Consider the following 27,874-nt stretch of genomic DNA (forward strand, 5'->3'; position numbering starts at 1 on the left):
GTCCCAAAAGGCTGGCGAACCTTTATCTGTCTTGTGTATGAAGACTTGACTATTTAAAGACCCAAAACAGGATTTTGACAAATCAATGCAAGGAAGTAGAAAATCTTTCTGAACAGCAGAGGAGGGACACACACACACACACACACACACACACACACACACACACATACACACACCATTTAGGACCAGGTGGAGAAGGCTGTTCTGAGGAAGGGAGGTGAAGTGTGATTCCATACCCTGCAAGTGTCTCAGAAAAACTGGGACATCCCCTTTTTTCTTGCAGGAGAACAGCAGCCAATTTAGGTGCTGCGTTTTTGGGCACCATGCCCCAAAAAGCGCTTTTTGGGTGGAAAATTGCGGCGTGAAATCATGCGAGATCACGGCTTCCAAAATGGCCGCCGTACTCTCACAAGAAAAAAACAGGAAGATGGCGTCCAGGAACTTGGTGTCCCACATCTTGCTGTCACGGTACTGGAGGGTATGTGATTCTGCTGAGTAATAAGTCAACAATTCATTAACAAAGAGTGTAGTTTTTTCTCTTAAATAAAGAGTTAGCTCTTGTAGCATGGATATATTTTTATTTCCGCATGCTTCACCATCAGTGTGCATGATGGCACCTTGCAGATTTACACATGCAACATATATGAGTCCCTGCTCCCAAGGAGCTTACAACCTGAAACAAACCACATGGAAACCACAGACAAAGGAAACAACAGACAAGAGAATGGGAAGGAAGAACGTGGACAAGTGTCATTGTTATGTACTTGGAGCTTGGTTAAGAAATTTAAGAAGACAAAGGGCACACAGAAAATGTTGGTTTTGAGGAGGGCTTGAGCCAAGGGATAGAGGCAAGGCCATGCATATGTTCATGAAGCATATTTAAGGAACAAGAAATCTTATCACTGGCCAAGGGTAGTAAATGTGGGAAAAGTCATAGGGTGGGCCAATTGCTCGCTCCACCCTATACTTCAGCCTTGTTTCTCATCATTAAAAAAAAGTTTTGCATGCTGGTTGATCAAGAACAAACCATGTCCTCCTACCAGAGCGAGTCCTACACGGCAGTCAGCAGTGATTTATTTGCTGGAAAGCACAGCCAAATATTTGAAATTGAGACTTCCTGCTCCCACCTACACCTGCTGCACACATTCCAGTGGTAGAGCCCTCCGTGCAGAAAGTCTCAGGATTAGTCCCTGACATCTCCTGGCAGGGCTGAGAAAGACCAGACCCTCCAAGTGTCCCTATTTTCCAGGGACACTCCTGGATTTCTGATTTGAACCTGGAATGTCCCATTTTCCATTAGGACGTCCCTATTTTCATCGGAGAAATGTTGGAGGTTACGCAATCCCCAAGCCAAGGAGATAAGTGACTATACAACCTATGGAAGACATCCGAAGGCAGCCCTGTTTCGGGAAGTTTTTAAATGTTTAATTATGCTTTTATATATGTTGGAAGCCACCCAGAGTGCCTGGGGCATGTTGCAGGATACGGAAGACTCCTGCCAGAAACCCCAAAGAGCCACTGCCACTCAGCATGGACAGTGCAGAACCTGATGTGCCCATGTCCCAGGATTTGGCAGTGAGAAGTTTGTCTGGGGGTCTTGGAGATTTCACAGGAGCTCAAAGAGCAGAAGCCGTGTTAAAATGGGTCACCGGCATGAAGGAAGGGGGGAGCGGTGGGGGCGGACCACCCCGGGTGTCTTCACTGGGGTGGGTGACATTTGGCACGCTGCCCACCTGCGACTCCCAAGCCTACCCTGAGCCGTCGGGGTAAGGGGGGAGCTGTGCCGCTTTCATGGCAGAATTCCCCCCTTCCACTTTCGTTTTGACAGCTTGGGAGAGGCTTGGGAATTGTGGGCGGGTGGTGCACCAAATGTCCGCCATCAGCGGCCTGCTCCACTCCCATAGGCAGCTCGCTCTGCCCCTGGCTGCAGGGCATGCGCACCACTCCGTTCACCCAAGCTGCTATCCCGTGCTTGGGAGGGCACTCTGCGTGCCCCGCCCCCCCTTAGGTTGCACTCCACCCCCCTCCGGAGCGCACCCGCCCTCGGCAGTGCGGGCATATGCATGCTCCAGCAGTTTGGAGGCAAAAGGGAGAGGCGTGACCAGGCAGTAGTTAAGAGGATGAAAATCCATCATGAGAGAGGATGTGATCTTTGTACAGCAGGCACCTGAAACGGAGAGACAGGTTGGTGATGCTATAGGATAATAGTGAGGGATATGGCAGTCAGGAGAAACTGGACCTGCAAGGGCGTGCACAGGTATTAGATGAGAGCGGCAGACTGACACAGAGATGTATACAATTTTAGATCTTCGTTACACTAATGCGAGCCAATGACATGCCTAATAAAATAGAAACAGGGCATCCTGGAATTAGGCTTTTAAAATTTCACATTGCACTATAGGTTGGCGTTGTTGTTGTTTTTTTCACTTCTAAGTTAGCTAGCTGTGTGGAACTGGGCAATCTGTATCATGAACAATGGGCATCATTCCTTCAAGGCTTAGCCTTCATCTGCTGGGCCCCAGGAGATCTAACATCAAATTCCGGTCTTAATTCTTCTTGCCACAATGCCCTGGTGATAATTATTTGGCAGCAGTGACTGCAGATATCTCTGAACACAGATAATCATTTTGCAAGCAGGTGTCGTTAAGAGAAAAATACTGGGCTGATGGACTGGTTTAGGCATGCTATTAAGCCAGACCAAAGTAGGCCTGGAACTTTGTTTATTTTTGTTTTCATGCAGGGAGCATGCAAGAAGAGAAAGTGCAGTTTTCTCTCATTTGACATACTATTATTTTGCAATCCTAGGAGATGCATAATTTTAAACATTCATGAATTTGAATAAATTAGCACATGCTAAGAAGTGGTATTTCTCTCCCCAAGGTAGGCGGCAAATTCTGGTCCTGATTTCTGGCAGCATTTAGAGGGAAAGGTGTCTGCATTGCTTCTAGAAAAATCCCAGTGTCTGAAGATGGTCCCCCAAAAAATGAGGTACCCAAACTCAGATATAAAGCATTGCATTTATTTACAATTCTGTACCATCGCCTGAAGTATACCACTGATCTCACACACAGTCCACAGGAGATAAAACCACTTAAGAAGTACAGTGTGAAAATTAACCTATGCACATAAAAAATACTTTGAAATAACAAAAAGTATGATCCCATGCCTTTGCAAGAAGTTTTCCCCTCACTAACTTGAAAGGATTCAATCCATAAATCACAAAGTGCACATATATTCTTGCTTATGTCTCTGTTATACAGGTCTAACTTTCACCACACAACAGTCTAAATCCTTTTTTTTTTTAAGCCGGGACTTTTCAGAAACTCAAATTTAATAACCAAACTTCCAACATCTTTTGTGCTAGCAACTGAGGCCTGAACTTGTGACAGCTGAAAGGTAAGATCAGAGGCTTAAAAATACCACCATCAATCCTCATTGTCCCACCTTCAACTGAAGCAGACAGTGATTATTTGGCTTGTTTCTTTAAGAGCAAACAGTTCTGTCCCTACGAACAAGTCACAAATGTTGCATACGCACGGAATAATATGTTATTGGGAGACTGGCTGCCTTTGCGTGCAATTAGTTTATTGCAGAAATCTCATGAACTCCCCCACCCCATAATCACAGCTTGGAAGGAAAATCAGGATGCTCAGAAATCATTACATTTACTGGGATGGGGCAGGGGAGCCAAATATGACCAGTTTTGGTTTTGCAACCCTGTTACGCCATGAAAAATATTTATAAAAATGTTTACTGGAGGAGCACAAACACCGTACCACACAGGAGACTGAAGAGCCCAGTCCGATATATGGTTACTCGGGAGCAAGTCCCACTGAGTTCAAAAGGGCTTTAGGGCTGCAATCCGAAGCAATGCATATCATTTGGAAGCAAACCCCCACTGAGCAAAATGGCACATACTCCAATGTAAACATGCGTAGGGACAGGCTGCAACTTTGGTCTGGATCTCACAGTATTGAATAGCCCTCCATACAACAACTAAAATAAAATAAAATAAAAATATTTCCACGGAGAGAAATAAAACATGACTCAGAAAGCTAGTTTACAACTCTTCTGCCTGATATCCTAGTTCTCTATGTGGAGATGATAGACAGATAGATAATAGGTATAGATAGCTAAGCATTTAGATGTGAGAACCAGCCTCATCTCAGCAGTCTGTAGTGGTATATGCCACACACAGCGGTAACTTGGCCTCTGAAGAATGAGGACTCCACAATGCCGGTTGTACAGTTTTCCAACTTTAAAAACACACTGCAGAATAAGTCCACTCCTTCTATTCTTCTCCATCCCTTCCAGCATATTCCGCCTCTCATCCAATAATTATTTACAATGATGTCAGGCCACCCTGGGGTTTGGGTTTCCTGGCACACAGAGTATACACTTCTGCTGTTTCGGGATTATGAACCCAGCTGGTTCAGTGCTCGGTCCGCTTGCATCCGCTGCACAAGCCACAGTCCACTTCTTAAGGAGGAAGAACGAGAGAGTGTGGCTCAGGTGTTTCCTTTGCCACTGATTGTCCCTTGGGTGATGCCATTTTCTAAGTATTGACTAGAGGTGTCCATACTCCTGTTCAGCACCGTGGAGGGGATCCGCGAAGACCGGCGCTCCGGCCTCTCCTCAAAAGAGCAGCAGATCATGCGCCTCATCGTGCTCGACATCTCGTCGTCTTTGTACGAGTAAATGATGGGGTTCATGACAGAGTTCAGAAGGGCCAGGAGGAGGAACCACCGCTTCACATTCTGTACCTCACAACGAGTGCAGTTCAAGCCGTCGAGAAGAAGGACGACGAGGCCGGGAGTCCAGCACACAACAAAGGCACCTATCAGAGAGAGAAAGAATGGATCTGTTTGTTTGTTTGTTTGTTTCAATTTGTTTGGATTTGTTCATTTGTTTGCATTTTGCTGCATTAAGCATTTGGGCTTAGGACAAGACAAAGAGGACTACATAGCCTCCAATCTTCCTCAGATGAAAACAGGAACATTTCTCACTCGCCCCTCAACTGACCCCCTTCAACCACCCATTTTTTGCCACACAGACCTCCCCCTGCCACAGAGCATTTACATCACCAACGGGACACAGAACACCCACCCCCCACTGTCTTGAGAAAACCACTTAATCCAGATTTTATTTCATTCTTTGGTAGATTTACAAAACGAAAAACATGTACCAATATAGTGGTACCTCGGGTTAAGTACTTAATTCGTTCCGGAGGTCCGTTCTTAACCTGAAACTGTTCTTAACCTGAAGCACCACTTTAGCTAATGGGGCCTCCCACTGCCGCCGTGCCGCTAGAGCATGATTTCTGTTCTCATCCTGAAGCAAAGTTCTTAACCTGAGGTACTATTTCTGGGTTAGCGGAGTCTGTAACCTGAAGCGTCTGTAACCTGAAGCATATTTAACCCGAGGTACCACTGTACATAAATTTTAGAAAGGAGCAAGATTAAACATGGACATACAAAGCATTAAAAGAAGAAAAGAGACTCTGCTCTACTCCCCCTTTCTTCCCGCCCAGGGCAGCCCTACCCTCTGCCTGCCCCTCAGAGCCAGCACATTAAGCGGGACTGGGCCTTGCTGGCGATGGCAGCCTCTTCTCCTCATTGCCTGCTCTCCAGCAGTTGCTTCAAGCTGCCCAAGGGAGGAAGCTGGCAGCAGCGGCCATGGAGAGGCCATGGGATGCTTCCTTCACAGCCGTCACTGGAGGAGGCAGCTGCTGCTCAAGACAAACACGGGTTCATCCCTCTCCCCGACCTCAGCAACCCTGGTATATGCATGGAAAACCACGTTGCAAAATTCAGAGAAATTTGGATTTTGAAGGATGGCTGTGTTTCAATTTGAGGATTGTTTCAAAAAGTGCAAATTTGGGAAGTTCACCTTCAAATGCAAACCGAGTCGAATTTCTTTCTTGCAATAAGTTGAGAAAAACTGTGGTTCGTCGCCCATTTGTGATAGAGCAACAGCCCGTTTGCAATATTTATCTCCTGCCTCAAAACACCTCCCAGAACAATGTGCAGACCAGGCAAGCATGCAGGTTGGTGACGCTGGTCAGAATCGATGAACCAACACACACGAGCACTGCATTTCTTTTATTTCATAAATTTGTATTTCGTTCATCAACCCTGCTGGGTTCCCAGAGCAACCAACAAATCAGGAAGACTAAAACCACACAGTAAAACAGACAAACTCAATTAATATTTATGGAACAGGCTAATTGTATCGCTCTTTCATCTCTGGTGCCGGCATTGCCGGTTTGTCATTCCATGCTTCTTAGTGCAAAAAGAGAGAGAAAGAGAAGGAGGGAGAGAGGCCAGAGCTAATGCACAAACGAGCATGTGCTTAGCTCAAGCCACAATTGCTGCCTATTTTACAAAAATAGGAAAATTACAGCTCTGCACAAAAGGCAGGCTGCAGAGGACGCACAGAGGAAGTGCTGCCCATTTATGTGTTGTTGTTGTTGTTTAAAAAAATCAAAGTCAAAAGCTTACATTTTAGGAAGCCTTTTCCCTTCTCCCCTAAAGCCGGCAAAGAAATATTCCAGCAAGTTATGCCAGCGCTCTGTTTCCCCGCCCACAAACCATGCAAATGTAGGGCAATGGAAACCTAATCTGAACGGGGACAAGAGTTCAAATCCCAGTCCTGCAGTCACCTTGAAATGGGCAGCTTTATTTCAATTCCCCTATCAGTGTTGCAGGCATTGTAAGAAATGCGTATGGCGGTGAGACCTAACTGTGGGCAGATCAATGCCGTAAATTCAAAGCACATGCCGTTCCTCAAAGAATCCTGGGAACTGTAAGTTTGACACGGGTACTAGGAACTGTAGCTCTATAAGGTGGAAACTACAGGATTTGGGGGGGTTGAGGTGCTTTAAATGTACTTTAACTGTATGGTGTGGCTCTGCCCTGTCCCTCCCTGCCTCCCACGTACAGGACAAGTCCAAGGCCAAGTACATCTCGATCACTTTTGAAACAGCTACTCAGTTCATTTGCACAATACAAAAAATGTCAGTGTAAGCTATATAGACGTAAGCAATACGAATTTATACAGAGAGAGAGACCTTTTTATTTACTTTTTGGTTTCTGCAAGCATCATTTCTGCTCAAATATAAGCATGTTAGGACAGACTGCCGATCACTCTTCAGCTTAGCAAAAACCAAGGTCATGTGTGGACTTGCCTGGAATGTCACCTCCTTTCCTTTCAAAAGGCTGCTTTGCATTTTTCACTGGGATGCTTCTGCGCAAGCTACATGTAGTGAAGCATCTACAACATGAAAAAAACAGCAACACTGTTGCTGGAGCAGACGAAATATTCATCCAGTCCTGTCCTGTGTTTTTAAGAGCAGCCAACAGGAGACCGCTGAAAGCTCACTCAACATGACCTCCTATTCATCCTTAGATGTGAATTCCTACCGTAGGTGACATTTCCATTTACAATCATACCTTGGAAGTCGAGTGGAATCCGTTCTGGAGGTCCGTTTGACTTCCAAAACGTTCGGAAACCAAAGCAAGGCTTCTGATTGGCTGCAGGAAGCTCCTGTAGCCAATCGGAAGCCACAGAAGCCCCGTCAAACGTTCAGCTTCCAAAAATAGTTCGCAAACCGGAACACTCACTTCCAGGTTTGCAGCATTAGGGAGCCAAAACGTTCGAGAACTAAGCTGTTTGAAAACCAAGATACGACTGTAGCTGCACTGGCTAAATAAACCTTTCCACCATGGATGTGTAGCTCAACGAGGTCTGAGCATGCTCACAAACTTTTGAGAGTCTAGAAGAGTATGGAAGAGTAGTGAATTTCATGAGACAACAGCACACTTTATTTTCTTGCCTGCAAACCTATAGGCAACTGATTAGGTGATCCTGAGTTCTACTATTATAAGAAAGGAAGAAAATATTTTATTTTATAAACCTCTTTATCATGATCCAGCCCAGTGGCGTAGCGTGGGGGGTGCAGGGGGGGCCGGCCGCACCGGGCACAACATCTGGGGGTTAGGGGGCGCAAATCCACGGGTTAGGGGGTGCAAATCCATGGGTTAGGGGGCGCAAATTACTTGCCTTGCCCTGGGTGCTGACAACCCACGCTACGCCACTGATCCAGCCGCGTAAAACACCTACTTGTTAAACAAGCCAGCCGCGTATCAACCCATTGTTGGAAGTTGGCTTGTTTTAAAATTGATGAGTGTGCCTTTTAAACCACGTTTCGTAGTTCACATGGCAAGGAATGAAACTGAAAGCACAGTGAATTCCTGATCACCTGGACTGCTTAAAGTGCAACTGAATACTGGTTTATTTCTGCCTCCTGACTGCAGGGGTAACATGAGAGGGGAGTGCTTGAGCCCAAAGTATCGCCTAGGTTTGCAAAGGCTTCTGAACTAAACCATGGTTTGGCATTACGTGCACATTGGACCACTGTGCCTCTATTCATAGATTACTTGTGCAATTGATTGATTGTACTTATTAACTACTTTAGGCTTCATTTCAGAGGAAAAAGCAGGGAACAACACAACCATCAAACGCAATGAAGCATCTGTTGAGTGGATATTTGAATAGACAAGCGGTTATCTGGATCACTTTCTGCTAAATCTGGATCTGACCACGTCAAGGACAAAGAAAAAGCTGGGGACTATGGAATTGTGGGTTGGGATCCATGCTGTGTTCTTAAGGGAAACTCAAGTGGGAGCGGGGAATCACGAGGGGAAAGGAGCAAGAAGAAGAACAAAAGGGTCGATGATAGGGCTCTCCCCTATCTGTCCAAGGGTCAGAGTAACACAGACATTGCACACGTAGGTCAATGGAACTGGCAACCACAGCAAGTTATTTCTGTCTAACGTTATCTAAATTTCTCTACCACTCGATTGGGTAAGCCTCCCAAGAAGACTGCTATCATTATCCAAAGATATGAGAGCGCATGATAAAATTGACTCGGTGGAAATATTTGCTAGTCAATCATAATAATAAGACAATGAGCGGATAAGAGTTTTTCTTCTTTTTCTCGTAATTCTGGGACATGGGGTCAACCAATAAAGTTGAAAAGTGTAGATGTGGGCCAGGACAGAGGAAGTGCCTCTTCCCACTGAGCACAGCTAAGCCAAGGAACTCACCACCACAAGATGTAGCGAATGAGGACTATCAAATTGGAAAGTTTTTTGTAGGGGAGGATACAACTATTGGTGGCTGTAAAACAAGATGAGAGGCACCATGGCTCTGAATGCCAGCTGCTGGGGAGCAGTAGAATAAGAGGGTCAGCTAGCCCTTATTTATGGATCAGGTTAGCTCTGGAAAACAGGATGCTGAAAAAGGCAGCCTAGAAAGGGTTCTTGTAATCTAGATGTTGGTATCACATTGGAACAAAAAGAAGCAGGCAGAATGGCAATAATGCAGAACTATTTCTGGTCTGTTTTCTAGGAAATGGAAATATGAAATGAATTCTCACACAGGCTACAAGTCTAAACATCTTCCACGGCTGACAACCAGAAAACCGTTTCAGATAAAAAGGAAGGCACTCAAAATAAATTGAAGGCATTGTGACTAAAATACGTAGTTTCCAGAGAGTGGAAACTGTCATTTAAAGAAACCCAGCTAGATTCTAATCTCCCAACATAATAGGAGAAGGAATCAGAAACATCTGAAAAGCAACTGGCATGACGTCTGACTGGAGTGAAAATGCTGCTCTCCTGAGCAAATTAATAGGCTATAGCTTGCTGCGAAACTAAGCCCTTATCTGGCCCTGCCAAAATTTATGGAGAGCGTTGCCATCCATTTCGGTATGAGCTGGGTAAAGTCACGGCAGTGCATTATTTTACAAGCGGTTTGCACCAGCGGGCTCTGCTCTCCCACTGAAAGGCAGCAAAACATACTTGAATCAGTGCAAATATGTGCACTGGGAGCCTTTCATCCAGAGGCAATTGCAATTCTTGTTAGCAGTACTTATTTGAGGAAGGCTTATTGGGTATTCGTTCTACTTGCTTTCCTGCTCAGGTATCTTTAAAAACTAAGTAATAAAAACCAATTGCCGCTACAAGTTTTCAGAATTAAGGTTGAAGCCCCCTTTCCCTGGCAAGACTCTTTGCCCCTGTAATGACTGCAGAAATTCAGCAACTGAAGTTCTCGTTATCACTGTGTATTCAGGCCAGGAAAACAGTATTCGCTTCTTAAATTTCAGCCTGCCATGCTGCTGGTAAAAAGTGCAATAGTTTTGTGGGTGGGTCGTAGATATATAGAGTTCAAAAGCTTATGGTAGGTATTTAGGGTTGCATCTTCTCTGTATTTAAAAACTATTTTTTAAAGGTTATGCCTCACTGTAGCACAGGGGTAGCAGTCTTAATAGGATCTGGAGGGCAACACGTTGGCAGTCCCTGATTGGCACCACAATCTGAAATGGCATCAGAAGACCTCAGGCTATGCAGAGAAATGTTAGCTCTAAGCAAGGATTCTCCACTGACAAAGTCAAAAGGGCACAATCTAGGTCACCGCCAAGATACAGCAAAAGCTAGCCGGAACTCTAGGAACCGGAATCACCAAAGGCAAGTTTGATATTGACCCAAGATAGTACCCCACTCCCCACTAGGTGTACAGTGGTACCTCAGTCTATGAACAGCCCTGTTAACGAACTATTTGGGCAACGAACTCCGCAAAACCGGAAGTAGGTGTTCCGGCTAGCAAACGTTGCCTTGGAAGCCAAACGGTTGAAGGGCACCAGCCTCTGTAGGGAAAGCGCACCTCGGTTTAAGAATACTTTGGGTTAAGAACGGACTTCCAGAATGAATTAAGTTCGTAGACCGAGGTACCCTGTACTTCTTTGTCCTCTCCCTTATAAGTGAATGGATGACGTTCCCTCATACAGGAAGAGGAAGTACTGCACTGAGAGGGTTGAAGATATGCCCCTCACAGTGGACATGTTCCAGCCATCAGGAGATGGGAGGCGCAATGCATCTGTGCACATGCACACGCACACACATGAACAAACAAACAAACAAACCACAAAGCCCCCGAAATACAATTATCTAGGTACATACACACAACCAAACCATAAAGCCCTTCTTCCATTTGTAACCTGCTCCTTGTAGTAGTATAGTTAAAAGTCACTAAAAAGAAATTCCCACACCCTCTAACTTTAGAAAGTCTTTCTCTGATATCAGAAGTGTGGCCATTTATTGTGGATTACTCAGCAGTAAGAGAAAGGTGATGTTGCTTTTTTCTGTGACTTCGGCATTCCTGAAGAAAAATTATGGGGCTAAGAAGCCTGAGCAAACCATGGCTCAAAACACATCTTGATGCTATAGATGCGTAAGATTTGACAAATAAGAGAGCAAAGCTTTTGCTGGGACTGTGTTGGTTCTGGTGTCCTGTAACCTGTCTCCCAGCATGTCCAAACAGGCAGGGAAAAGAAGGAGAGGAAATGTAAACCACCCAGGGAAGAAAAGAGAGAGGCGTGGGAGGATTTCTAACCTCCCAGAATGCACATCATGGTTTTGCTTTAAGCAAACAGATTGTGTTGCCTCCTACCAATGGTAATAGTCAATAATATAAGACTATATGGGGTAGGGACATAGCTCAGTGGTAAAATGGTAAGTGTGCTTTGCATACAACAGGTCCCAGTTTCAATCCAAGGCATCTCCAGGTAGGGCTGGGAAGAACCCCATCTGAAACCATGGAGAGCTGCTGCCAGCCAGAGTACACAGTACTGAACTAGATGGGCCAATGGCTTGACTCAGTATAAGGCAGCTTGCTATGTCCATCTACCCAAGTGCTTCCCAAACTTAGATCTCCAGCTGTTTTTGGACTACAACTCCCATCATCCCTAGCTAGCAGAACCGGTGGTCAAGGACGATGGGAATTGTAGTCCAAAAGCAGCTGGAGCCCCAAGTTGGGGGGGGGGGACTGCTCTACCCAAAGCTATCGTTTTGTATCTACTAAAGTCAGCTGAATTGACCCAGTGGAAAAACAAACGTGCCTCGCAATGGGACAGCTGTATTGTAGAAGACAATCCCTACTTTGAATTCACTATGTCAACCACAATGTATTTGTTTAGATCTAATAGCTGGGTCCCCGTCCCCCTCCGCCTTTCCCACACATACTTTGTGTTGCGCTACGAGAAAACAAGGCCTCCTTGAGAAATTCTGATGCCAGACCTAAGCAGCGGAGTCCTTGGGTCTGGCATTCAATAGATAAATGGGCGAAGCATTCGGACTATGAAAAGAGAGGCCGTCCTCCATGTTACAGATATCTTGCAATGTTACAATAGGGTCACAGTAGCGGTCTCCCCCAAGGCACAGCAATGCTTTCTTTTGTTACCTCCTGTGAAAAGGACATGGCATGGTTATGAAAGAAGCTATTCGGTGCCTGACAGGCAATTGCAACATGAATAAAAGCCATGGCAAGATGCTCAGGGTCACCTCATCTCACTTAGCATTCCTTGACTGTTATAATATTTGCACTGCACACTGTAGATGCCCAAGCAGGTGAGAATGAAAATTCAATACTAGATTTGGTTTGGTTATAAAGGTGTTTTGTATAACAGCCTTCCCCAACCTTCAACCTGGTGCCCTCCGGATGTTCTGGCTTGCAGCTCCCATCAGCCCCTTAGCTAGCATGGCCAAGGACAACAGGAAGTTGTAGCCCAAGATAAACAAGAAGGTACTACACCAGGGAAGGAAGCTGTATTTGGAGTCTTCCAATCATGGGACAGGGTTCACCTGCCAGTAATTAGAATAGAGGCTCCATCTCAGCAGGTTTTCAGAACCTGGGTACTAGGGACAGAGCAATATAATGATTGTGAGGAGAATGACCTCTGGGGAGAGGGAATGGGTAGAAGGTGATACACTTTATAAACAAGGGAAGCTAAGTGCCAATAAACCACCAGAGAGATTCTAGACTGGCCTTACTTATAAAAGGACAGCATTTCAAGTTGGAAGGGACCAAACCTTCCTCTTAATACTGTGGCTGAATTGTGGCAAAAGGCACTGAATGAAACCCCCACGTTCCACCCCACCCCCCGACTCCCATCCTCATTTTACTCAAACCATACCCATCCTATAGCCTTCCTAAAGCTGTAGCTGAAAGGATAACCACAAAAAAAGGGTTATGGAGTAGATTGAACCCATCTCAATATTTTGGGATGCAGTGGACAAAAGTTAACAAGCCCACAGGTTGGTTGGTTTGTTTATTTTTAAAAACCAGGGCATCAGCCCAGCCACATCATTTATGGCCAGGACGTTAGAGTGAAGGGTGTGTAAGAAATTTATTATTATTATTATTAGCCAGACAGAGTGAACTAGCGTCTCTTCCCCTACCCACCCCCCCAAGTTTACAAGAGCTGGTGTGCCTGGAGGCAATTCCAACTCATCTCAGATGACCATATATTTAGGTTAAAGCCTGATTTCAACCTAATTTTTTCCTTGTACTACTACCAAGTATACTGACATGCCTCATACATTTTGTGAGACTTTGGGCTTCCTCTTGGGATCCTTTGCTGTTTGTTGCAAAGCTGTTGGTGCCAATTAAGGCAATCAGACATATTGCTGCTATTCCTAGTTCTTAGGTTTCCCATCAGTGTATCCACCACCTGTGCATGACCTAGGGATGGGGTTAAAATTCAATTCAGCTTGTATTTAAAGCTATCAAATTTGCACTTTATGAAACAATATGAGAACCAAAACGCAGCTTCTACAAATTTTGTGATGCAGTTCACCAAACAAATGTTGACTAAAATGCATATATTAGAGGAAAGTGTGCATAAAATGAACATACAGTATTAATAAAAGAAAAAAAACATGCAAATGATGCATTGTATTAGGAGAAAATGATAGCAAAGAAGTAGTCAAAACGGCATGTAAAAATGTGTTTATGAATTCACACTAAAATGCTGATGAATTTTCTTTATGGTTTTATTTTTGGCTGCAGAAATGTGGAGAACCAAATTTAAAACTGGAAAAATGAGGAACCGAGAGAGCCAAAATTGACAGATCTGTCCATCCCTGTGCATGACTACCACAAACCCTACAGCTGAATAGTAAGGTTGGGTGTGAAGTCAAGCTATCAGCATGAATGTCAGAAACCCTACAGGAGGGAAAATGCACAAGCCACCTCCTAAGACAAGCATTGGCAAACTCGGCCCTCCAGATGTTTTGAGACTACAGTTCCCATCATCCCTGACCATTGGTCCTTTTGGCTATGGATGATGGGAGTTGTAGTCCCAAAACATCTGGAGGTTCGAGTTTGTCTATGCCTGTCCTAAGATATTGCATTTGGAGAGTGGGGTGGTGTTACCATACCTCACATTTATAATTTTTCAGCAAAGCACCATGCTGGGAATGCAAGAAGCTTGCAGGTAGATACATCCTCCATCTGCAGGTTAAATGGCTTTGACTAGCCACTTTGTAAACTAAAGCTGGTTATTATTCATAAGCAGCCTAATGATTCATAAGCAGCCCAAGGCCAAGAATCAGGTCAATGGCTGTGTGGGCCTCCCATGGCACCACAAACATAGATCCAAGAGAAAGGATGGGGCATGGAGTAATAACACCCTCTTGCAGCTGAAGACACATGGTGAGTTTCCATCCCACCATCTCAGAGCCCCCGTCCTATGATGAGGACCAATCACCGGAAATGTAACCACAGATGGCTCAGCCAAGATCTACCAACCTTCTCAAACTGAATGATGATGATGATGATACAACACAAGCACATCTGCCCTCCACATCCTCTTACCTAAGACCGCCATGACTGTCTTCATAAGTTTCATTGGAGTCCTCCTGCGGCTGATGGATCCACTCGTGTGCGGAGATAAAACATTTGTTTTCCTCTGGACGTACATGTAGATTCTTATGTACACCACCACCATGATGAAGAAAACCCCCAGGTTGGAGACGGTCCAAAATATCAAGTAACTCCTGCTATAAATAGGAGCCAGCGAAGAGCAGGTTGAGATGTCACAGAGGCAGTTCCAGCCCAAGGTGGGCACCGCCCCCATGAAAATAGCTATGGCCCAGATCAACAAAATGAAAAAGGTGACCCTCTTCTTTGTGAGGTTGCTGTGGACCCTCATCCGAACAACAGACAAGTGGCGCTCAACGGCAATTACTAGCAAGTTGGCCAGAGAAGCCGTCAGGCTCGTGTCCAGAAGTCCCTGTCGCAAAAACCACCTGTTAACAGTTAACGTTTTGGAGACTGGGCCAGTGTTGAACATCAAGAATACATAAGCGATGCCTGCAAAGAAGTCCGCAGCTGCTAGGTTGGCTAGCAGGTAGTAGAAAGGGAAGTGGAACTTCTTGTTTTTGACCACAGCGGCTATGACCAGTGAATTGGAGATGAAAATGAAGAGGCAGAAGAAGGCCCCAAAACATAACACAATGACGAGAGTTGTCCCCGTCCACTCATCTGCTGTGGCTGTATTACTCCTGTTATAGAAGAAGTCCATGCGCTTATCATAGTGACATTCATTCATCCTGGATTAGAGTATGGCATCCTAGGGGGAGAGAAAAAGAAAGGAAGGTTAAAAAAAATGGATGATAGGAGTGGTGCCATCTTGGAGTTGCCATGGATAAGGAAGCTGTCCCAAACAAATATTTCTCACCTTCGAAAGTCAAATCATGCAACTACACAGGTTATGCGAAGCAGGCAAGCTAAATCCATTTATGTGCACATTTATGCCTTTTACTCCGGTTTCAGAACCTTGATGTTTTTAGGTAGAGTCCTTATATGAAAATGCCCCGTTTTAAGAGTTCCTACACGCCACAAGCAAGCCACGTGTCAGATCCAGATCCAGATCCAAGCATATTCAACACTCTTCCAAATGAATCAGATACTCTTTGTCATTTTATGGCAAGACATTCTGAGTGCCCGTTAATATTTAAAAAAACAAAAACCCAGAGTGTAAATTAAATATATAAATGCCTTTACAAACGGCTTATTTATGTAATTAAATGTCCCAAATGTCCTGTCCATGGATTTAATCACATGGAATTTACTAAATTTATTACATTTCTATTCTATTCTATGGTCGCAATTATCAGGCACATATATTTGATGTGATGAGCAAGAGGCCCCTGAGCCTTTCCCAGTTTTACTAAGGAGTCCTGCCCCGTTCTTTAAGAACTCCCAAGCCTCAGGGGAAACATTTGGAAACCCTTCAGGGCAATCAATCAATCAATCAATCAATCAATCAATCAATCAAATGTTTAAGAGATTAGGAGTGGCAATTCTGCCGCAACCTTAAAAGCAAGTTCTGTTTCACTAGGAGTCGTGTTTGTTATGTATATTTGCATATATTCTCTATAATTTGTATGCTAGGTAATAATTTTCACTCTCCTAGGTTGCTAGCTTTATTTAGGCACACAAGAGTCAGCTAAGCAGGCATCGCTCGCCGTTTCTAAATTAAAATATGCACACTGTGTGCTAATTGTGACACAGTCACCCAGGTTCTGTATTCCTCCCAGAACACATGGGCAGTTGGATGAAAAAGTTGACAGAGCTCCCACACTTCCAACAACTGTGTGGAACAGAGGTGAGAGCAGCCTTCAGCTTGTGAGAACCAACTTCATTTCACCGCCCCCCACTGAACCCCAAGATCTAACTGGATCCAGGTACAAAAGATGTCCACTTAGAATTAAAGAACTTTGTGACCAGGAAATAGTTCTAAATCCCAGAACTGAATGGACCTTGCAGCTCTTCCACACAACAATCCAATCCTGGTAACCTTTGCTTCCGTTTCCTTCATTTCAGCACTGTAATGTGGAGGGATGGGGGCATTTTGTTGTTGTCATTGTTAAATATTGGGAGTCTAGCATCCTTGATGGTCAACTTCAAATCATCCAAAGATCTACCACCCTACCTTCTGTCCACCCCAAGTATAGGAAGTGGCATTTCAGCAGGTGTAGTATATAATGCCAGGTAAACCTGCTGAAATCCCTTCTGGTACACAGCGGTGAAAGGGAATGCTTTACTAAGCTTGAAGCCGTCACCTTTGAGTCAGGTAGGCCATTACTTTTGGGAAGAGCAGCAGACCTGCCACAATTTATGCAACTAAGGCCTCTCCTTATCCCTCTATCACTTGCGAACCATAGAACTCACAATTTTCCTCCCTAGTTGCTATAGCTACTCAAATAGCACTAGTGTTGCTCATTCCCTACCAGTCTGATCCTGTCCTCCTCTTGTTCCTGTCAACAGTGTGTTGGCAAGCGCATGAAGAATCAGGTTCCCTGTGAGGTAACTTCAGAGTTTGAAGACTTAAAGGAAGAGGAAGGAATACATTAGCCAATGGTGAGGGAACCTGTGTCAGCCAGAGGACTGCATTTTTTTTGTTTCTGGACAAGCTTTTGTGCAGAGCCAGAGGCAACAAATTTACAATTTACCTTTGTATCATATGATGGTTTCTACACAGACCTCTCATCCCTCATCTAGGCAAGCAAAAGATATCATCAGAGTTCAAGGGCACATTCCAGTCAGGCAAAAAAAAAAAAAAAAACACTCGAGGCTGTGAAGCAAGACTGCTGAGGGACATGGCCTCAGGAGAAGTGGTGTGGTCTGGGGAGAGTCCTGAGGGCCAGACAGAGAGGGCAGGAGTCTCCTTGGGATACGAAGCCCTATAAACAGAGAGGATGCTTTGCTTGATTGAGCAACCTATAAAGCCTTGCCCAAGGTAAATGAACAGAGGAAGGAGGCCTCCAACAACCATGTCAAGAATCACATGTGTGCTGTTAAGCTTCCCTGGGTCAGTCCACCCAAACATTTTGGCCCTTTTTCTGGGCCTCAAAACAACTGAATCAAAGACTAGCTGGTGACCTTTGGGGCTCCTCTGAGCCAGACCCTTCCTTGTTGAAGAAGAGCACTGGACCTCCATGACTGTGATCCATTGGAGCTCATCTCCACATGCTCCTACTTACCCAAGGAAGAATCGCAAGGTTGGAAAAGGATGGGCTCATTTGTTTCATTGTAGGATTCCATGAAAAATCTCTGCCACCCCTTAATTTATATAAAAACATAATAAAGCATAAAACATTAAAACAAACTTCCCTATACAAGGCTGCCTTCAGATGTCTTCTAAAGGTTATACAGTTACTTATCTCCTTGGCTCAGGGGGGTCGCATAACTTCATACCCTCCAACATTTCTCCAATGAAATAGGGATGTCCTAAAGAAAAGTGGGACATTCCGGGATCAAATCAGAAACCGGGATGGCTGCTGTAAATCCAGGCCTGCCCCTGGAAAAGAGGGACACTTGGAGGGTCTGATATTGGTGGGCATGTTACTTTTTCCAGAGGTGTGTTTGAGTGCACAGCCTTTAAGGTCAGGTGGAACTTATGTTATTTGCAGAGGAGGGTATAAGCAATCCCTGTCCTGTCTAGTTTTCAGGACTCTGGGTAATTCTGTTGATATTGCCTGACCAGAACTTTCCCATGGCAGAAACACCTTGCCTGCATTGTTATTCACAGGGAAAAGAACATGCTGCCTGTTCTTTACAGACACTGTGTACTCAACTTTCTGCTTTGCTTCTGCTGTATTCTCACAGAGCCACCGACCAGGATTTCAGCTGAAGGTGTGGGTCTCACCACCCTACATGCGTTTCAAGTCCTGAAGTGCACAATGGATAATGACATCATCTCTAGAAAGGTGCTCATCTTGCACAGTAGTGCTTCATGCCACCCACATCCTCTGCAAACGGGGGTGGGGGGTGGCAGAACCCCTAAAACGGCATGCGGGGTGGGATGTGTGTGTGTGTCATTCTGTCTGGCAAGCCGAACTGCTTGCACAGATGGAACAAGTGCAATGTTGAATTGCACCCCCTGACTTGATAAGGAGCCTTCCCAAGATGCCAAACTGGGAGATGGGAAGCAGCTATGAGGATTAGTGTCCTTGCATTCTCAGCAACATGGCAAAGCTCATGGGTGCGATCAGGGGCGTACGAAGGGGGGCGGAGGGGTGGTCCGCCCTGGGCACCACTCTAGGGGGGTTGACAAGATGGACAGCTGCTCCCCCCCAGCTGTAGAGCAGCCGAGGGCGCATGCACAGTTAGTATGGGCACCGTTCGCGTAGCATCCGTACGGGCTGCTGCGCATGCGCAGTCCATGCAGATGTCGCACATGCGCCGCCGGGTGGTTTGCCCCATCCCTCAGCATCCCACCCTGGGTGCCGGAAAGGGTTCCTCTGCCACTGGGTGCGGTCACACCTTTTAAGTCAATAGGTAACTCGGAAGAAGCAGCTGCGTGGAACTAGAGGAGCTACCAAGAACGCCAAGAAAACAACAACATAAATGTGAAATATGAAGACAAACGTTTTGATTGGGGTTTGATAATGTTCCTTTCACATAAGGAAGTGCTTGCTGGATCAGGCCAAAGGCCTGTGCTCTTGCACAGCATCCTGTTTTCACAGTGGTCAACCAGATGCCTGTGGGAAGCCCTCAAGCACAAATAATGTGGTCATCTTATACACACAGCAATGAATCATTAACTTTTCACTTAGTGTAACAATGCAAAACTCAAATTGATTTGTAGGGAAAGGGTTTGCAACCGGATCTCTCTGATGGAGTGCTGGTTCACAAAATTAATGGTTTTCTTTTTCTTTCTTTCTTTTTTTTAACACTAGAACATGCAGGCTTATTCTTTAAGAAGAAGAAAAAAAGATAAGTATATCTTTCCTGCGCTGGAATATGCAAGATTTCTGGTAAAAATGAAGACACAAAACATTTCTGGATTACATACATACATACATACATACATACATACATACATACATACGACTATCTCAAGGGCTGTCACATAGAAGAAGGAACAAGCTTGCTTTCTCCTGCTCTGGAGGGCTGGACTTGAACCAACAGCTTCAAGTTACAAGAATGACCGCTCCCCACATTAAATGGGGGGCACCCTTTGCGTGGTCGCGCACAGCCCCCTGGACCCTATGCAGCACCATTAACACAGGCTTGGCTTCACCTTCCCCAGGTGGGGTACCTGGAGGTCTCCACCTACCTCAGCCAGTTGCCCAATCCCGCCTGGGGAGGTGTTGCCAAGGTGATCAGGCCAGGTAGGGGGAGGGACCTCCCTGCCCACACACTAGGGGGAGGATCTTACCTGGGAATCGTGACTAAACATGTGGGAAAACGTTCTGACAGGAAGAGCTGTTCAACAGTGGAACAGTCTCCCTTGGGAGGTTGTGGACCCTCCTTCCCTGGAGGTTTTTAAGCAGAGAATGGATGACCATCTGTCATGGATGCTTTAGCTGAGATTCCTGCATTGCAGGGGGTTGGACAAGATGACCCTTGGGGTCCCTTCCAACTCTACCATTCTATGATTCTATAATTTATAAAAAGATAGAGTTGGGGGGAAATACTTTGTGCAATATTTATTAATATTTCCAAGAAAAATAACTACCTATGAAAGTGTGCCAAGAGTAATAATAATAATAACAACAGGAAAAATAAATTTATAAACAGAAATAATGGAAAGCAATAGCATTTTTTTAAAGCTAGTTTTCAAAGGCAATTCTGCCAAGTAGGCAAAACCTCAATTGTTCAAGCATCATCAGCTGTTTGAAAGACTGGATAATATTTGACCATGATCACATAACATCTGACAAGTTAGTTTGATTGGTGTGTTTGCCAATCGTAACAATGTCTATTGAATACTGCAACTATTTAAATATATTGTACAGAAGATACCTTTGAATAATCCAAGTGAAAAGCAGTCCACAAGTGTGTCTTATCATCACTTTATTACTTCCCAGGCGTGAGTAAATAATTAAAAGTCAACAGAGGCGAGCCACACACGGAAAGACAATATTATGCAATGCTAATGTTAGACATTGTGGGCCATTTTTGTACCATACTCCTCTAGTTCAAAGCTACTGCAGCCATGCTAAAACCTGTTAAGGGCAGACACCCAGTACATCTCTAGTTACCACAAATTTAGACTCTGGAGACTTTCATAATTTAAGATCTTCTGAAATTACGGTTTAGGAAGTCTATACATGGCATCTAACCTAAAAAGGTTATGACAAAGCTTTCATTTAAAGACTCCCGGAGTTGAGGACTAAAGAAAGAGTTGGCATCTCAGCCTGTAATGAGGAAATAATCTCAGCATTTAAGACATTATAAAGCCGGTCTCTATACTATTTACTAAATATGTATGTGCCAACTCCTTTCGTCACCATCATATCCTTTCTCCCTTAAGCTTTGCTCTTCACCCGAGAGCAGGATTGGAAGTCAGCAGAGATTACTGGATTGAGCCTTGATCGGGATGACTGGATACTTCAACATGTCGGCCAACAAAACAATACACAGCTGTGCAGAGTCACCATATCTCAGCCTCTTGTCTTCTAGTCTAGACAATTCAATACCAAATCAGTTGCAAAGATATTGCTACTCTTCATACTGGGAACACAATGCAAATGAAGCTTCCCCCCCCCACCACCACCCAAAAAAAGCATAAAGGATTTCAGAAAAGCAGTTTCATTGACCTGTGGCAGCAAAAGCACACTTGCCAAGATCCAGAGGGGACATTCCATGCTCAGAAACTGGGTTGTACACCTGGGGGAGCCATAGTTCAATGGTAGCGCATCTTGTTTGCATGCAGATGGTCACAGGTTCAAATCCCCGCCATACCTCCTGCACTCCGTTCTGCAGCACTGTTTGGCGCCCCTGCAGTGTGGCACCCAGCGTGACCACACCGGCCTTGTGGGGATGATTGGGCAGATAATTCAGCAAATAAAAGTGTCTTCTGGAGGGGTTGGTGGGGAGTTGATGAGCAGAGTGGGCGGGGGCACAGCCCCTCCAGTATTCCTATATCTACACTGCCCTCATCACAGGAGTTTGTGCATGCATGTTTGGGCCACTGCAAAAGTTGCACCAACCATGCCTGCAAACGTTGTTTGCATTCTGAAAGCAGGAAAAGAGCCAAAGTGATTTTTGATCTCGTAAAGCCACGAGCAGGCGCCTTCAAAGTCCCTGAAATGTCTTGATTACAGTGGACTGGAAGTAAAATAAGAGTCCAACCTAGACAAATCTAGGATTTGCAGCCTGGTACAGGGTATATTTTCGTTTCGCTTTCCAGTGCACATCCAAAACTTATATAAAGAGAGGAAAGATAAAAATACCCATGTTGCTATCAATAGCCATCAAGCCATAAGCACTATATCAAGCATGTTTTCCTCTATTTCACACATTGCATAATTAAGTAGCTGGAATGAGTTGGGAATAATGTCCAGAATATTTCATTGGAGAATGTGACACGTGGTGTAGAATTTTAATTCAGAATGTTCCTAGGTTGTTGTTGCTTTGGCTTTCAGACAATATCTTAATTCAAATCACAGGTGAGACACATTAAAAGTCCAATATCAATGGAGCTGATAACAGAAAAACTTCATTTGAGTTGGTTGGGCATATCCACACCACACATGGTATCCTGGGAACTGCGGTTTGCCAAGGGTGCTTGGAATTGTAGCTCTCTCTGGGTGGGTAAACAAGAGTTCCCATAATTCTCTGGGGCAAGCCATGTGCTTTAAATGTACACCATGCATGTAACCAATTCTGAGTCCTTTCTCATGGTGGAGAATGTTTCTACCAGTTGAAACTATTTTTTACACGTGTGACTAATCTTCTGCTGCCCCAGTAATTATAAACAAGAATAAAGATAACATCAACTGTTTGTCTCTAAGGTGCTACTTGAAGGAATTTTTTTATTTTGCTTCAACTACAGCAGACCAACATGGCTACCTATCTGTAACATCAACTGTTCTGACACAAATTAACAGTAGCGGAAGTACTCTTGTTCAGATCGCTGTACGCAAAATCTTATTCTTCCTACACTGGAAGAACGAAGGGCATGTAATTTAAAGTGGAAAAGTTTACACTGTTGACTTGTTCCCTTAAGCCCTCTTGAAGCAGGAGAGGGGTGGGGACCCTTCTTCAGCTGAAGCACCACATTTTTTCTCACAAATAACCTTCTGAGCGTCAGAAGCAAACAGCTGGCAGGGCCAGAGGCGAAGTGGGTGGGATCAGAAGCATAAGTGGGTGGAACGATGGGGTTGATTCCCACCTTTGCAAAGGACGTTGCAATCAAGCCACACAAAAGCTAGACGCTTCCACCTGCCTGCCAATCTTGCACCACGGCAAACATGCAAACGTGCATCATTGCCATAGTACGGGGCGTATTCCAGCTTGAATGTGGGCTATGATGAGATCTGAGATCTGGCCAGAGGGAACTTGGGGCGGCATTTGGCCCATCACCTACAGGTACCTCAGTCAGTAGAGCATGAGACTCTTAATCTCAAGGTTGTGAGCTTGAGCCCCATGTCGGGCAAAAGATTCCTTTCATTGCAGGGGGTTGGACTAGATGGCCCTTGTGGTCCCTTGCAGCTCTGTGAAAATTGTGCAAATCCTGATGTAGAAAAAAAGGCAGGAAGAATATGCTCAGCAGCAAAAGGATGATGTGCGTGAGGAATGCTGAATCCTGACCCAAACCAATGGCTGCCTCCTCACTGCGCTCTCTCTCCAAGCACTTTATTCGCAGCTGGAATGAGGAAAAGGAACATCTTGAGACACAGACTGTAGGCATGTGAGCTGCAGGCAAGGAATGAAGTCCACAATCCCTGAGGCCAGCTAATTATGCTACCAAGTTCTGTCCCCTTTTTGTTTAAAAAGAGCCCTGTTTAAACGAACGGTTCCACTGCCATCACATCTAGATTGGTCCTCAGACTTAGGACTCAGCTCCATTAGTCAAACAAACAGAGTTTTGAATGCATTATAAGCATGCAACACAGGATGGCGCTGGAGAGCAAAAAACATTCTTTGCGATTTCCCATAGCGTTTTTTCCCCTTCACTATAAAAATTTAATTTCTGACTTATTTATAGCGTTCCCCCCCGTGTAGATCCACCCTTAGTGAAGAGGCAATTAATGCTGTAAAGAAGTAATATCCAGCCATCCCCAGTAACACACTTACAATGGAAAGCCACTGCAAGTATTGTGTTACATTGTGTTGCAGAAATTTTACTAAAAATTTCTCAGACAAGCATGTACTTTCTTTAGTATATTTTTTAGGTCATTTACTCACCACCCTTAATTTGGAAAATCTCAGAACAGTTCTCAAATCCAGAGCAGTTTAGAGGGTAGACACAATGCAAGTAGCAAAACACAGAGAGAGAGAGAGACTTTAGCTCCTGGCTATATTTGATAACACAGTGAATTCATCACTGTTATCGACCTCAGCAGTGGCGAACCTTAGAGCATTTAATCTCCACTTGGTGCCACTCTATTTCATGCCTCGATTAGCCAACAATTTGCCTTGCAATAGGCATTTGCCCACAAGGCTCAGTGACTTCAAACTCTGGCTTATAATCAATTACGTCTATTTGCTAGCCTTCCCGCTCAACAGTAAATGGAAAGGATTGCCGCAAATTCATTGGCGTTATTATTGTTGTTGTAGTCACAATTATTATATTATGTTATGTACCATTAGCCAACTTCCAAATGAATGTAGGTACAGAGGTTAGGTTAGCACGGCTGCTTAAGTGTTTAATACTTTGCATGGCTGACAAAAAGAGTCTCATCCTTAGGGACACCGTTCCTTAAAAAGCCGCCCTCTGATTGTCACAAGGAAGGTCCAAGATAAGGGAAGAAGCCAACCCTTTGCATCTTATCTGAGGCCCGACAATGCAAGAAGAGCCCCTGCTAAGTCCCAGTCTGCAATCACCCAAATGAATGATTAGGTTTCAGCCTTACAAGTCACCCAGGATTATTACTGGATCCTGGTTTAAATATATCTGGCTTTCCAGGCGCTCTTATAAACATATATCCCAAAAGAAGGCAGTTCCATTCCTGTTAGTAATATTATCTCTCAGGGTTGGAGCCTTATTGCAATTCTTTCCACTCTCCAGTAGCCAAGGATTCAGCCTTTTCCAGTGCTACTGCCTGCCCATGAACTGAGCTGGCTAGGGATCACAAAGTGATAGAAATGGCAACTGGGACAAGGCACTCTGCACAAAAATAAAGGCAGCACTGCAGCCCTAACTTAAGACAACCTGTCTGTTGAGCATTTGTTCTGGTTGGTTTGCACAGAGTTTGCAGGGAGGTTATACAACATCAGCTGTTTATTGAGCATTTGCCAGTACAGTGGTACCTCGGGTTAAGTACCTGATTCGTTCCGGAGGTCCATTCTTAACCTGAAACTGTTCTTAACCTGAAGCAGCACTTTAGCTAATGGGGCCTCCCGCTGCCGCTGCCCCGTTGGAGCACAATTTCTGTTCTCATCCTGAAGCAAAGTTCTTAACCTGAGGTACTATTTCTGGTTAGTAGAGTATGTAACCTGAAGCGTGTGTAAACCGGGGTATCACTGTAGTTCTGTTGTGCAAGAGCACCATGTTCACTTTAATTGCACAAACTGAATTTGCCAGTATGTGGTTGAATACCACCCTCAAATTAGCAACCGTCTGGAAGGACCCACTGTCTGGATTTTGAAGAAGAAGAAGAAGAAGAAGAGGAGGAGGAGGAAGTGTGTGTGTGTGTATTCTAGCCAGATTAGCATTGCAGTCAAATGATGGATGCGGAACTGCAAACAGAGAGAGGGAGAGGGAGAGAAAGAGGGGAGAAAACACTTTTACATTGGCCCCAAGGCGGTTGGATGAATAAAGCAAAGGTAAGAGCTTATACCTGAATGGCTTCATCAGAACCAAACATGTTGCAGAGGAAAATCGAAATGGTGGCGCTCAATGGATTGTGGATGAGGATTACCAAAAAAACCCCCAAACATCTGCCCTAGCTTGGCTGCATCAGAGTCAGTCACAACAACAAACAGGCATTTAGTAGCCCAGAGACCTGAGCGTATGAACATGGGCAATTGCCTGCTGCAATGATACACTTACTCTGAAGTCCATACATTAAATTAAACACACTTCTTCTTGGTGGTGATGAGAAGTTCATTCTTCCCTTGTTAGAAATCCTGCCAGCTTTGCTAACAAGGCAAGGGCAGGTCACGGCTGCTCCCATCTCTAATTGCACACCTGCCCTCTCCCTCTGAACGCAGGGGCGGATTTGGGCAATACGGCAACCTGAGCAAGGACAAATTTTGGCACACACACCCAATATGACAAATAGGTTTCGTTATTATTTTGTGCCCCCTTGGCTCGGCGCCCTGTGAGGGGGGGGGACGGACGACGACAGCCTGCACTGCCCTAAATCCGGCACTGCTGGAAGGCTCTACCTCAAAGGTGAAGAAACCTGTGGCCCTTTAGATCCAACTTCTCCCATCAGCCTCAGCCAGCATGGCCCATGGTTAGGAAAGATGGGAGCTGCCAGTCTGGAAGGGCCCACAGGCTCCCATCTTTGCTCTACCTGCTGGAAAAAAAGCCTTCTCTCTTTGGGCAATGCTGAAAGGAAGCCTGGTTCTAGCTGGGTCACCCTAGAGGTAGCGAAAGGTGACCCCAGGAACTCACCAGGAACTCCAACGGAGGAGCAGCCACCATTTCTGTCTGTTCACTCACACTTTCATGCTGTGTCCGGGCAGGGTGATGGGGCCCAATCCCCCAAACAGCACCACCCAGAAGCATGGGCAGAGGCAGGGGGTGGCTGCTGCCTCCCCCCCCCCCCACCACAAAAATCAAGCAAATAAATAAAAATACTTAGAAATTGTAGAAAGATTTTGACAGATTTTTCTGAGCTACCTTGGGTTCCAAAGAAAGTAATTTGAAACAACTGCTGTTGAGACATTTCCTTCTGAATCTGCTAGACAGAGGAGGGCGACTGATGGGTGTCCTGGCCCCCACCCTAACATAAATCCTGGCTACACTCATGCTCAGAGGGAGAGTGCATGCAGGCAAATCATAGAATTGCAGAGTTGCAAGGGGTCCATAAGGGTCATTAAGTCATGCAGGAATCTCAGGCACGGTCTGCCATCCAACTTGGAGCCGCACCGGACCCTGCTTAGCTTTGCAACTGTGCTAGCATCGCTAGGAGAAGAAGGGAAGCTGCTCCTTCCGTTGCCCAAACTCGGGAGAGAGGCGTCCCGCGTTCCCGATCCCCGCTGCCCTGTCGCACCCCACTGCCCCGGAGAAAACTCTTTTTTCCTTGCTTTGCACGTTGTCCACCCTCCTCCTCCGCGCGCGCGCCTCAGCACCGCGGCGGACGCTGCTGGGCGAAGCAACAGTTTGGTCTCCGCGCGAAGCCAGAGGCGCTTGAAGAAGGCGGCGGCGGCGGCGGCGGCGCTCGAGTCCGAATCCCCGGGCAGTTCCTAGCTTCCCACGGGGACCCCGCTTCCACAAGTGGAAAAGGCGCCGAGAGGGGAGCCACAGGCGTGTCAGTAACCCTTCCCTCCCTACCCCACTCCCTGCCCGTCTCCCCTCACGGCAGGGCGCAAGCCCCTCACTCACCACAGCAGCCCGCGCGCGCGCGCCTCAGTTGCAGCCTGCCCGCATGCCCGGCTGGCACCCGCCACGCCGCCCGCTCGCTCTCCGGCGCCGGCTCCTTCCCGTCAAGCCGGACGGTGCACGGTCGACGTTTTTGGCGGCTGCGGCCCCCAGAGCCGCCGGCGTGGGCGTGGGCTGCCTCCTTCCCCCACCGAAGGCGGCGCGAGGGCGGGGAAGCCTTGGGCGAGCCGAGGCGCCCTCCGTCGGTCAAGGCTGCCTTCTGGGCCGGCGCTGGGAACGTCGCCGCGCGGTTTCTTTCGCAACCTGCCGCTCTCGGGTCCTTCCCATTGGGCCCTCGGTGGTTTGTTATGGTTTCATTCGCAAGCGGAGGGAACTTCTCGCGGCGCTTCTCCCGAGCGAATGTGGAGCAAGGCGCAAGGGCAGCAGCGGCAACGGGAAAGCCCAGTCGCTGCTGCTTCGCTTCCCTGCCTGCTCCCGCCTCTTTCCTCCTCCTCCTCCTCCTCCTCTCCCAGTCCCTCACAG

General features: G+C 45.8%; 1 protein-coding gene across 1 annotated transcript; it reads right to left on the reverse strand.

Annotated features, from left to right (window-relative positions):
- Positions 1 to 561: 561 nt before the first annotated feature.
- Positions 562 to 27,856, reverse strand: LPAR3 (lysophosphatidic acid receptor 3). Its single transcript, XM_083511216.1, has 3 exons — positions 27,356 to 27,856; positions 14,716 to 15,472; positions 562 to 4,837 (listed from the first exon to the last, which is right to left on the reverse strand). The coding sequence occupies exons 2-3, from the start codon at positions 15,449 to 15,451 to the stop codon at positions 4,509 to 4,511; spliced, it is 1,065 nt and encodes a 354-aa protein (XP_083367342.1). The 5' UTR covers positions 15,452 to 15,472; positions 27,356 to 27,856; the 3' UTR covers positions 562 to 4,508.
- Positions 27,857 to 27,874: the final 18 nt, after the last annotated feature.

The sequence above is a fragment of the Podarcis liolepis genome, assembly GCF_965112155.1.
Source record: "Podarcis liolepis genome assembly, chromosome: 6".
Lineage (NCBI taxonomy): Eukaryota > Metazoa > Chordata > Lepidosauria > Squamata > Lacertidae > Podarcis > Podarcis liolepis.

What these genes read in the sequence shown, in the direction of transcription:
- LPAR3 (XM_083511216.1), bottom strand. Translation starts at nt 15,451, where the DNA reads ATGAATGAATGTCACTATGATAAGCGCATGGACTTCTTCTATAACAGG. An exon ending in GACAGTCATGGCGGTCTTAG is followed by an intron (nt 4,838 to 14,715) that starts GTAAGAGGATGT and finishes TCTCTCTGATAG; the next exon opens with GTGCCTTTGTTGTGTGCTGG.